Source organism: Microtus pennsylvanicus, chromosome 12 (genome assembly GCF_037038515.1).
Source record: "Microtus pennsylvanicus isolate mMicPen1 chromosome 12, mMicPen1.hap1, whole genome shotgun sequence".
Lineage (NCBI taxonomy): Eukaryota > Metazoa > Chordata > Mammalia > Rodentia > Cricetidae > Microtus > Microtus pennsylvanicus.
The window spans coordinates 87,483,827-87,496,231 of NC_134590.1; the positions used below are offsets into that span (position 1 = coordinate 87,483,827).

The 12,405-nt window shown below is 45.9% G+C and overlaps 1 protein-coding gene across 6 annotated transcripts in view; it reads right to left on the reverse strand.

The window, feature by feature from the left end:
* Ccdc85a (coiled-coil domain containing 85A) overlaps positions 1-12,163 on the reverse strand; it is a 195,735-nt gene extending 183,572 nt beyond the window's left edge. For 2 of the 6 annotated variants that reach the window (XM_075942439.1, XM_075942436.1), the window contains exons 1-2: positions 11,203-12,001; positions 4,249-5,203 (exon numbers count right to left, since the gene is read on the reverse strand). In XM_075942439.1, coding sequence (XP_075798554.1) covers positions 4,249-5,203; positions 11,203-11,463 — 1,216 coding nt within the window. In that variant the 5' untranslated portion in view covers positions 11,464-12,001. Of the gene's footprint in view, positions 1-4,248; positions 5,204-11,202 lie in introns of all 6 variants that reach the window. The other 4 variants (XM_075942441.1, XM_075942437.1, XM_075942438.1 and 1 more) reach the window with 3 other exon arrangements.
* Between the last annotated feature and the right edge of the window lie 242 nt (positions 12,164-12,405).

Here is a 12,405-nt window from a genome sequence, read left to right on the forward strand (position 1 = left end):
TGGTCAGATTTCAAAAAATCAGGTAATAAAACCCATATTCTCGATGCTTGGCGTCTAGTTTGTAAAGGTTTCTAGTTATAAATAGCTATTCATGGTTTCTTTAATTTCAGACCTCAAGTACAAAAAGCATAACAAATTAGCAAATGCCTTCATGTTGAAATACAGTAAATGTTGAATCTACTTCAGTTTCAAAGTAAAAACTTTCAGTTTCAGAGTGGGAACTCTCAGCCCTCTATAAATTAAGACAAAAAGGAAACTTATAAGGAAATACATCCACATGCAAAGATTTGGGTTAGTTTTGAAGATAGGTGCCTTTGTGTGCTGAATTTGCTTTTTGCAAACAGCTATAAGAAATGATTCTAAGAATGTTGAAGTTTCAAGAGAGAAAATATATCTAAAATTTACTTGAGCACTCTACTTGGGGATTATATCAACTGTGTCATCTACTAAGAAAGCAGCAGATGAAGTTCAAGAACTCCAAAGTTTTTAACTGAAAGCATGAGAGGGTTTAAAGATGCTGGAGACATAGTCAGCTGAGATGCTTCCAGGGAGAGCTCATCCGTGCGCATGAGTGTGGCTATGAAAATGCAGAAAGTGGGACCATGGGAGAACAACGCCCTGCAGGCACACAGTTTACCTGTCAGCTGCCACAGTTCAAACCACTTGCTTTCACCCACTTCTTGTTCATGTAAAAATATGCGAGAGCTTAATCCACAGCACTCATATTTCATGCCAACCCCAAACAGAGTGGCTCTGGAAACGACTCAGTCAATCTGCAATTCAGGATTAACTTCCTGGCTGGTTCTTATCTGTTCATACACCAATGATGGCAACAAATTATGTGTGGATTTAAAAGTAGAGGAAAGTATGTTTTACCATCCATATCAAAAATTAATTTGTAGTGGCAAAATAAATACAAGCTACCAATGCCCAAGTTTACAGGTTGATGACCTGGAAATATCTCATTGTGCCAGTTTATTTTCCAATTAATTACTGAAATAAAAATGCAATGCAAATGTGCTTGAATCCCACTGTGGTGAGGGTATCAACTCTTAGCGGAAGAGCCATTACTTAAGAATGAAAATACTTAGACACAAGAATTGAACTGGATATGAAATTCAAGAATGTACTCACTGCAATAGATATATACTTAAATTATTATACTGTTATATTTTTACAATCATTTGTTTGGCCCTGTAAGTTTACCTGAAGCCGGGTAAGGATGAGTCATGTAGGATATCATCTGTATCAGCATTTGACAAAAATCAACATCTTTTCACAAAAAGGAAGTCAAGGGATTAGAGAAGAGATGCACCTCAGCACAGTAAAGGCCAACAGTCCAACCCGCTGGCTCACACCATCCTCAGCAGCACAAGCGTAAACGTTTTCCTCTAAGATGCCCACTCTCATGGCTGTATTTATCACAGGATCAAATATCTTGCCAAGACATAAATAAGAGACATCCTAATTGGAAAAGAAGTAGTGAGGCTTCCTGTATTTGCTGATAACATGAATTTTTATATAGAAATTTCTAAAAATCTCTATATAAAATCTAAGTTTTTATATAAAATCTGAGTTTCTAAAAACTCAGTAATCATATTAAGTGGCCTTGAAGGGCATAAACCCAGTGTCCTCAAATAAGTAACATTTCTATTAACTACTAGCAGCTATTCAACAAAGAAGTTAAGAGGGAGGGGAAATTCCATTTACACTAGAAAAAACAATAACAAATAGTGAAAAGATCTATATGGATTTAAAGAAAGAGGATCTGGTAAGATGGTTAACACTTGCGGTGCAGGCTGAAGGACCTTAGTTCTAATTGTCAGCCACCACGGAAACAGCCAAGCATAGCCAGCCCAGCTCTAGGGAGCAAAAGGTGGAGGACAGAAACAGGTGGTCACCAGCCTGGCTCCAGGTTCAAGAAGAGACCCTTCTAGGGAAATAACGAGAGAGATACTCTTCATGTCCTTCCTCCAAACTCCATGTATGAGCACATACATGCATACATCACAAACATATACCTCACACATATACACAAGTAAGCACGCAAAGGGGTGAACCAGAGGTCATTCTATCATCAGGAATTGGAAGAATTAATACTGTAAAACCACTATGTGTTATCAAAAGAGTCAACGCAATCGTTACCAAAATCCCAACATCATTTTTCAAAGAAACAGTCAAAAATTCTTAAATTAAAATAAATATATAAACGACCCTGAATACCCAAAACAATTAAACAAAAAGGACAAATTTTAAAATATATTATAAAGAGATTATAATAGAAAACCACATAGCAGAATAAAAACTTTTATATGACACACTGACCAATGGAACAAGATAGAAAACTCCAAGAATAGACATGCATATTTGATGTCTTTTTTCAGATTTCTTTTTTCAGAACTGAGGGCCAAACTCAGAACCTTGTACTTGCCACACAAACATTCTGCCACAGAGTAAGCATAGCAGGATGAGTCCAGGGACCAACAAGGTATTATGTATCTCAAAATAACTAAAAAGGCAAACTTCATACATCCCAAAATAATCGTGATTGGCAAGCTGGGTAATGGACATGCTAATTAGATTGATTTAACCATGCCATGTTGTATATACATGATCAACCCACCACTTTTTACCCAATAAAGTATGTACAATATTATTTTCAAATGAAAATAATAGTACAGTCTTAAGCATAACAAAAGCAAACTGTAGTTCTTTATTTAAAGAACCATTTTGTAAGCCAATCACTTGTCCCTCAGTTTTGTTTTTTTTTAAGAAAAGATACCTTAAAATAGTGCACAGTTACTTCTCAGCTCATTAAAAAGTCATCAAGGAATGGAAAAGCCATTGTTGACCTTCCCTTTAACCCATTGTGGCCCCTGAAAAAAAAGTATCATGACCAGTGACCCAACTCATGAAAGCAGCAACGAAACTGCCTTTCTAAATGACTCTGGGCTCTTATGAAGAACTGTGGGGCCAAATGGCCAGCATCTATCCTGGCACCACGACGGAGCCCGGCATCCCCCAGTCTCCTCTCAATGTGAACAAGGAAGCAATCTGCACCTTTGCACTTTGCAGCCCTCTCGCCTTTCACTCAGAAGAGCACAGCACACACTGGAAGGCAAGCTTCCAGCCCTAGAGAGAAGGATTAGGATGAAATGGAATCTAACAGGCAAATCCCCGGGTACAATATTGAGAATTTACCCTTTTGGGTCATTGCTAACACCAGCTGCTGCCTCCACCCCGGCTTGGAGCCCGCTGCCCACGGACTCTAGAGCAGTTTTCAAATATAATGATAAATCTCAGATATCTTAAGTAGGAAACGGACAGTTGATAAAATTCAATCATGTTCACTCCAACCCAACCATAGATAACACAAAAGAACTGTGGGAGGAACCAGGCTTTTTTTTTTCTTTAAGAGATGATTTCTTTTTCAAGTTCAAAGTGATTTCAGAACCAAGATGCAGAAAATTAAGCCTCTTCCAAAGGTTTAAAAGCTCCAATATAATGTCGCCTCAGCAAATACAGTGGGTGTTCCGCTTTCGAGCCTCTAGACAGTACACATTTTAAACAGGCACATTTAAATGACCCAGAAAGATGTCTCCTGCAGTGCAAGTACATCTTGTTCAGAACATGGCTGAGACTTTGGGGAAGAGGGTGATAGGTCCTGAGTAAGGAAAGAATCATTTGCTGTATTTTAAATGTAAATAAAGGTCACAGATCGATGCCACCACTTCCAAACCAATGAAAAAATTTTTTTAAAAAAAATTAAGACAAAGGTACATGTTTAGCAAAACCCCTAGAGACTGTTTAGGGACATGAAATTTCTTTGTTGTTTTTAAATATTCATTTCTTCCTATATATAACTATTCACTGGATTTCAAAATCATCTGGAAGCCATGCCACAAGCGATTCCTGGTAGGAAATGGCAAACAGCTAGGAAAGCGTTCAAGGACAGAGTCAGTGAATCCATTTCTATTGAACACAGAATGCATTTCAACCTGGCAACTCAGCAGCCCCCAAGATAAACAGTTCACTTCTCTTCCCTAATCCTCACACCCAAGCTCCTTCATACTATATATATGAGTGGTGAAGGGATTATTATCCCAGGAAATAATTATTATCCCAGGTCTTCTCTCTACCCACCCTTAGCTAGTACTCCCCTTCCCAATACCTCTGGAGAGCACCTCTGAATTCCTAAGGTCTACTGAGTTGCCAAGGAAAGCAGTTCCCCAGCGTGTACTGACCCACCGTTCATGCCACTGTAGACATTCCGGTGATGGGATGCGGAGTCCTCTTGAGCTGGCCGTCGGAGAGTGCCCTCCCTGCTGCCCCCGCCGCTGCCTCCGCTGCCACCTACATGTTTGTGATCAGGACTGCCCCCATAATGTTGTTTGAGGTGCTCTGGGCTTGTTCCTCTGGCTCTGGGAAGGTGCTCCAGGCTCCCTCCAAGGGCATGTTTCTGGAGATGCTCGGGGCTCCCTCCACTGTGCCTGGCATGTTCGGGGCTGCCGCCTGGTCTGTGCTTCTGAAAATGTTCAGGGCTTCCGCTCAGCACATGCTTGGGCAGCATTTCCGGGCTGCTCCCTGGATGTGGGTGCCTCTGCTGCTCTGGGCTGCCTTTGCACAAGGGCTTGTGGTGCTCAGGGCTAGGTCCTTTCAGTGCTTTGGGGTGATCTGGGGTCCCGGAAGCCCTGGGTTTTTGTAGATGTTCAGGGCTAGTGCTCCTGTGTTTGATGTGCTCTGGGCTGCCCTCGCTCCGGGGCTTCTGTAGATGCTCAGGGCTGCCCCCACTGGCGTGTTGTTTGTGGTGGTCGGGACTGTCGGTGCTGCCAGTGCTGGAGGTGCTGCTGCCATCACCCACATCCCGTACATAGGGTGCAGCAGAGGCCACCAGTTGGCACAGGCTGGCCTGGCTGTCGATGGAGCAGCGGCTGCCCGCACACCCCGTGCCCTTCTCCTCGTCCAGCAGCACACAGAGCTCTTTAAGCTCCATGTTCTCCTTCACTACCTCCTCCTGCTTCACCTCCAGCTCCTTCAGCTTCTGCAGGTATAACGCCACTTCCTTGTGCATCACTCCAGCTGTGTAGCGACCCAGTCTCTGCCACTCCCGGGACACCCTTTTGCCTTTCTGCCGGTCATCATCCAGGAAACAGCACAGGTCCCTCAGTTCCTGGTTGTCCTCCTGGAGTTTCTGGTTAATATCCTGAAAAGAGAGACAGGAGCTCAATGCAGACAGACTGAAGAGGTGGCATCGAGCCTAAACCGCCACTAGGAAAAGTCCCAGGCCTGGAGAATCCTTGCAAACTTCTAGCTCTAAAAATATTTACATCATGATTCATAAAAGTAGCAAGATCACAGTTATGAACTAGCAATAAAAATAATTTTATGGTTAGGTTCACCACAACTTAAGGAACTGTATTAAACAATCACAGCATTGGGAGGGTTGAGAAGCACTGCATATCAGGTGAGAGACTCCCCAGAAAGGTGAAAAAGTGTAGATATCCACAAAGTTAAACTATAGGTACTGGTTATGGTCCCTAGGAGATCCTCTCTTATTCAGTTTCTTATCTCAGTGTTTAGGAGATAATTAATAATTATGACCCTTTTACAGAAGAACCTGGGCCTCAGGACACTTCATTACATCATCATAACCCCTAATCAACAAGAAATTAGTGCGGTGCACCCCAGAGACAAAGAAGGTGACGTGGTGGCTCACACAGGTAACCTGGGAGGCGGAAGCGGGAGCCTCCATAGCACTTCAAGACTAATCTAGGCAACACAGTTGAGTTTCAGGCCAGTGAGAGAGAAACGAAAGAAAAGAATGTTGTTCTTGCCTTGTGGTTGTGTAGAGGCTGTGGGGCAGCATTACTTTTAAAAGCTGGTTTGAAGTTTTCAGACTCAACAGGGGTTAGAGCTGTCCCATTCCCTCAGACCCCAGGGAGAAGCACAGTGCCCCCTAGTGGCAACTCAAGTCCATTGTATCCACCCTTACTGGCCATACCCAATGGGATTCACCATCACTCAACCAGAGCTGCTACTATTCTAGTACTCCTTCCTCCTCAGACTGCCCCCTCGGCAAATGCCACCTCCACCTGTCACTCTTTATAAAAAACATGGGGGAGTCATCCCCGTATCTCCCCCCTCACCTCCACTTCTGAGCCAAACAAATACTTGAAATTTGGACCTTCAAAACTTAAACTTCTTATTTATTCCCATTGCCCTTAGGATACAGGGTCCCTCAAATCTCACAGAGCTTCAAATGTTCTGTTTCTATGCACTTCTCCAGCACGAATAGCGAGTCATTCATTTATTCACAAAGAGTTAGTAGTCACAGTTTATGTGCTAGGAATTAGTGCAAACGTTAGGAATGTGTTCATGAACACTCAAGAGGCCCTAGACCTAAAATCCTAAAGCTTTCACTCTGGTAAAAGGGGTATCAAACACCGGCAGTAGCATGTATAAAAAGTGCTCTGGGGAAGCCCCTCCCCCTGTCTTCATCCGCTGCCTTCCTCTCCATCCTCTGGCTTCCCTCACTAACCCCAATACGGGCATTCCTTACCAGACTGTCTTCAAAAACTCTTTCTGCATGTTGATCCCCTCCGGAAACACCTCAGGTACCTCCCTTTGTCAGGAAAAATTAATAAATCCTTTTTCTACATGATTATGTGCATGCATTCTAAATAGAAGATATCTCCTTGTTCACAGTACAAGCTTATACAAGATGAGAGGTTTCTCTGAGAAGTATCCCCAGCACCATACCATCACCCATGACGGAATGCTGCTCCTACCCAGTGCTTCAAGGGTTTAGCATATTTGAGCATTTACTACAGCACCTTCATCTCCTTTCTCATGTACAGTTCTGGCAATGTGAAAACCAGCTGCCTGATGTTAATGTCTGTGCAACACATTTATCATGCTTTGCTGCATGGACGCACAGACATGTACTATGGACACAATATCTAGTTATGGACTCTAGGCCTACGGTCCAGACAAGCTACAGCTGAGAAATGCTTCCATGCTGTTTTCAGATAGCTCCTGGGTTGTACAGTAGGAAGAGGGTAAGTTATCACTTGATATTGATGCTTTAGAGGAAATCAGAAGCTTAGGGTACTCCAAGAAAATGATACTAAACAAAATCAATCTGGATGAGCTTCAGAAATTAACATTTAGCTCCATCAAGGTGCTTGAGATGAAGTTCAAGGTGTATTGTTCTTTGTCTGTATGGATTTCCTCCTGGGAAAGCCTGGATGTGTCTCTGCTGTGGCTGTTCCTGATTTCCTAGAACTATAATGCACAGACCTGCTGTTATTATAGGCTTTTCCTTAAGAAGTAAAAGGACACTTTGCAACATTCCAGATTAGGTGGTCCAGCAGCATGGGCCCATTCACCACACCCATAGCTCTTGCTTCCTAGTCCTGTTCTTGAGAATATATCTTCACTGGTGATTTATCTTCTTCAGCTATGATGGACAGACAAGCAACCATCCCGAAATGATAACCTTGTGAGCTAGCTTCTTCAAATTTGGCACATTAAAAGAAAGACTTCCTAAAAATAAATAAATAAATGACCACACACACACACTAAATGTTCTTTTAACATCTCCGTAAGTCACAAGAGTACCTAAGTGCCTAAAGTATCCTTTTAAAAGTACTCAAGATTTCAATTTACTAGAAGCTGTACCTATGGTATAAGAAGAATTGTTTCTATGTGGTTCTTTATGTTCTCTGCAGACATGGGGGGTTAGAGAGTACAGTGATTCGAATGAGAACGCCCCCTCCCCCAGACTCAGCTATCTGAACAAGTCTCCAGTTGATGCTGTTTTCTGAGAGATGTTTAGGAGGTATGACTTGCTGGAGGAAGTGTGTCACAGGAAGTCAAAAGGCCTTTCTCCACTGCCTGTTGTCTCTATTATCTGCTTTGTGTTAGCAGTTGCGGATGAGAGCTCTCAGCTTCCTGTTCCTGACATCATGCCATTTGCTGTCATGATGGACTTTTATCTCCCCGGAATCATTGGCCCAAATAAACCCTTTCTTCTCTAAATTGCCTTGACCAGGGTGTTTCATCCCAGCAACCAAGCAAGGGGTGAAATTAATATAATAAGGGCAGCAAAGCCACAGCTACTCAAGCCCTCCAGAGCATCTGTACCTGGACCAGGCTTGGCAGTACAAACAGATGGGTTTTAGTTCCTCAAAACATCAGCACTCTAACCAGACTGCCTTTCACCATCTCGTCTGGGTCCACACACTAGACATCGAGAACATCCACCAAGCCCTTCCTTAACATTACACTCTGAAGCATTCACAACCCACTGGCCTCCGTGTGTGTGTGTGTGTGTGTGTGTGTGTGTGTGTGTGTGTGTGTGTAATATTTAACCTTTATAAAACCTCATATGGCATCACAATCCCCATTGAACAGATTGGAAGAGTAAGGCTGAGAGGCCAACAGTTTCCCAAGGTGACCAAATTGTACAATGACACTGCCCCCTAGTCACTTCGAAATATTTAGATTTGATTTGTAAAGTCAGGTCACAAGGGTTGTCATCCCAATCACCCAATGTTCACAGTTTTCAAGAGTGCCAGGCTCTTAGAGGATCCCCAAATGGAATCACTTCTTCCAGTTAAGACAAAAAATAAAAAAATATACCTATCATTCATTCAATCACACACATTCATGCCTACATAAGGAATCCAAGGAGGCTCTAATCCCAGGTGATGAACAGAAGGGACAACACTGGCCTCAAGGAAACTTCAGCCCACTGTGCACTCTGGGTGGACCAAAGACCTGGGATCTACCATGTTTACCACAAGAAGAGAGAAGAATCTGCAACAGAAAGTGAGTGGTCTCCTGAGTGAGTGTGTGCTGTTAACATGGCCGTGGCCATGTCAAGGATCCCAATAACACAGGCCTATGGGAGGGGCAAATCCTTCCTCAGTTGAGGCTCAAAAGGATGGCCTTCCTCATGTTCAAATATGGATGTTGACAGTGTGCACAGAAATGTTGACTGTAGCTTCCTTCCTTCACCAGGGGTTCACAGCCTGAAGTCAGCTACTATATAGAGTCTACTCCTACAAAGATTAGCCAAAATTTCCTCCTTGTTCAGCTACATATAATAACCTCACCTCCTTCTTTAACTATATGCAATAGCTCTGCCTCCTTGTTCAGCTGTATATACTAAGCACCCTGAGCAGGAAGAGTACCATGGTCCCACAACTCTATCAGCATGAGTACCTCCCACTGGATCCAGACTTTCTGTGTGTCTGCGTATTATCATTTCTTCATTCCCTTCCCACCCCTAGCCAGGGTTCTGGAATCAAAGCCACAAAAGAACATCAAGGTGACCAACCGCAGTTGCGTCAAAATTGATAAGGAGGTAGCCTACAAAACCTTGTGATATTGGGTCATGAATCCAGACCTCGAAGTTTTCTATTTGGGGCAAAATTGCTTTATCTGACCCAATAGCTATTCCTCTAAATGAGGCTACTGGAGGGATTGACCAGTTAGTCTGGGTTCGTACTACTCCTCCCCTCTCTCCTAGAGCTGCACACAGAGTACACAACCTAAAAGAACTTCCAAGGATTTCTTCAGTTATTAACATTAGTTCTTCATTGAGTGAAACCTTTAGGAAGTTAGTGAAAAACTCTTCCAATTCACATTGTGTTTCAAACCTTGAAAGACTAAACGGCAGCACAGCAAACAAATCCTATTGCCCAGCCTTGCCTAGGAACCCCCGATCCTAGAGGCACACAGTTCTACACATTCGCTTTCTCCTGATGACAATAACTACCATATTTTGCAGTCAGTTTCAGCATCAAACCTCCCCCTACAGTTTTGTGTCTTATTTTCACAACACCCCTAGGAAGTAGATCTTATCATTAATATTTTATTAATCAACTAAACAAGGATCTGAGAAATTAATTATAAAAGGTTGCCTCCCTGGTAGATGAGGGTCCTTAATTCAAACTTACTTTCAAGACCATATTCTTCTATTCTATCCTTCCTCTCATTTCCCCTTGGAATCTCTATTAGTAATGCATTAAATGGAGAAAAATTTTGACTATGGGAATATTCCTATCTGCACCATTCTGTAGTGTGACACTGGGTTTGGACCTGAGGGAATCATCTCCATTGGGGCCCATACATGGGTGAGCCTGGAGCATCTGGCCCTTCTCATTCCTCAGTATCTCAGAATCCCAGAGCTGGACCGCTGGGGCAATTAAGTGGGAGAGGAGAGAGAATGGAACAGTTTGTGCCTAGAGGGAATTGGGTCCCTGGGGTTCCTACATTGATTTCGTTTGTGTCTGACTTCCTATAAACAAAAGCAGAACAATGAGAGGAAGGAATACCAGGAGGCACCAGGCAAGCTGTGAGCAGAGGAAGTTTGCAGTGCACAGCGGCAGGGCGGTTCCCCGCAGGTCTGCGGCAGCCTGGCTGACACATTAGAGCTCTCCAAAGAGGGAAAAAAAGTTCGTGGGTTTGGGGTAGACCTGGCTCAAAAACAAAGCATCACTTGCGGGTGCCTTCTACAGCAGCCCCCACCCACGCTTAATAAATTCAATGTGAAATCCGGAGTGACTAGTGCAGGGAAGTGAAGCAACTCCAGGTGACGCCAGCCTTAGCAGGCGAAGGAAATTACCGGATCTAGCTAAGACTTGAAGGCAGAAATAACTCTCACCTACACCAACACCAGGTTACATTCACATTGGACTCCTCGGGTAGAACCCGACGCTTCTCTCCTGTTCTCAGCAATGATGCCCTTTCTTTGCCCTCTGTTCACCAGAAAGCTAGTGGCGCCAGAGCAGCTACACTGGAGCCCTAAAGACGCCCTGAGGTGGCAAGCTCGCTAGTCATCTCCCGCGGGAGACTGTAACCTAATTCCTGAAGCATCGACTTTCTAGGCTCACCGTGCTCACCGTGTCCCTCGCTGACTTCTGGCATCCTTGGTTCTTGCTTCCCTAGTCTCAGAAGAGTCAGAGAGAAAGCCGGGTGCCGGTAAGTGTAAGGCAGAAGGGAAGCAAAAGCCTCCAAAGTTTGAAAAACTTTCTTAAGGGCTGGAGATGGGGACACGGGGTGCTACAGGGAGAAAGGGGGAAGCTCACCTGTTGACCGAGGGACGAAACTTTGACTGCCCCCCCCCCCCAGCCCGTCCCACTTCCAGATCTCTGTCCCGCCCAGCCCGGCCTTCTCCACAAGCCCACTGCTCACCTTGAGCCCTCGGATCTCGCCGAGATGGAGCTGTAGGCGGCGGTTGACCTCGCGAATGAGGTTGCTGTGGTCCAGCATCGCGCTCACCTTCTCGGCCTCGGCGCGCCTCAGGCTGCGGATCAGCTCCTCCTTGCTCCACTGCAGCAGCTCTTCATCTGTCACTTTGGACAGATCCTCCACGCCCGGGGCTGGCGACACACCGGCTGGAACCGAGGGACAACTTTCCGCCGCCGGCGCCGCGCCTCCAGCCGCCTTCGACATGGTATCCGCGCGGCGGCAGGTGCGAGTGGGTGGAAGAGGCGAAGCAACTGGCGAAGACTCGGGCGCGGCTGAGCGGCCTCCGCCCACACCCCTGTGCGCTCCGAGAGTCAGCGGCACCGCCCGGGGACCGCTGCGTGGGGACCGCGGGGATCGCGCTGCGCGGCCATCCTACCTCACCATCCGCGCGCACACACCTGCCGAGTCCCGGGGCCCGATAGCCAGCCGCGGGTGGCTGCAGTGGTCCATCCCAACTCCGCTCAAGTCCATGGTGAAGGGCGCTCGGGAACCGAAGCGGGCGGGGACATCCAGAGGGCACTGCCTCAATCCCCTGGCCTCTCCGCCCAGATAGAGACAGTCGCCTCCCACCCCCCCCCCAAGATCTGTCAAACACGCACACGACCTTCTCTTCCCCTGGCTCTACCCGAGGCTCCGCTGCTCTCCTAACAGCCCAGGAGAGCGTCACTGCCCTTTCCCGAAGGCTCGGCGCCGGCGCTGCCGGCTGGCTGTAGTCTGCCCGCCGCTGATCCTAAACTGTTCTGAGAAGCCTTGGGTTTTCAGAGCCTAGTGGAAGAGGGGGGAGGGTTGGGGAGCTGCTAAGGGAGGAGGCTGGCGCCCCGGGCGCCCGCATCCCGCTGCGCCTCCTGCTATGGCTAGACGTGGCTGACTCTTAAGCTGCTTCAAGAGACCCTAAGCAGTCGGTGCTCTGGACCAGGGATGGCTGGGGGCGCGGCTCCCAGAGCGCAGGGGTGAGGGTGGGGCTGGAGTCTAAAGCAGGTGCGAAGCAGGAGTAGCCAGTGTCTTTTGAGGCTCGAGCGCGCCACCAAGTGACTGAAGGCGGTCCTCTCCCCTCCATCTCTGCAAGCTAGACTTGTTACCAGGCAGGGGAGACAGCCTGCTGACCAAAATGAGAGACAGTACTTGGAAGAACTGGAGATGCAGAAA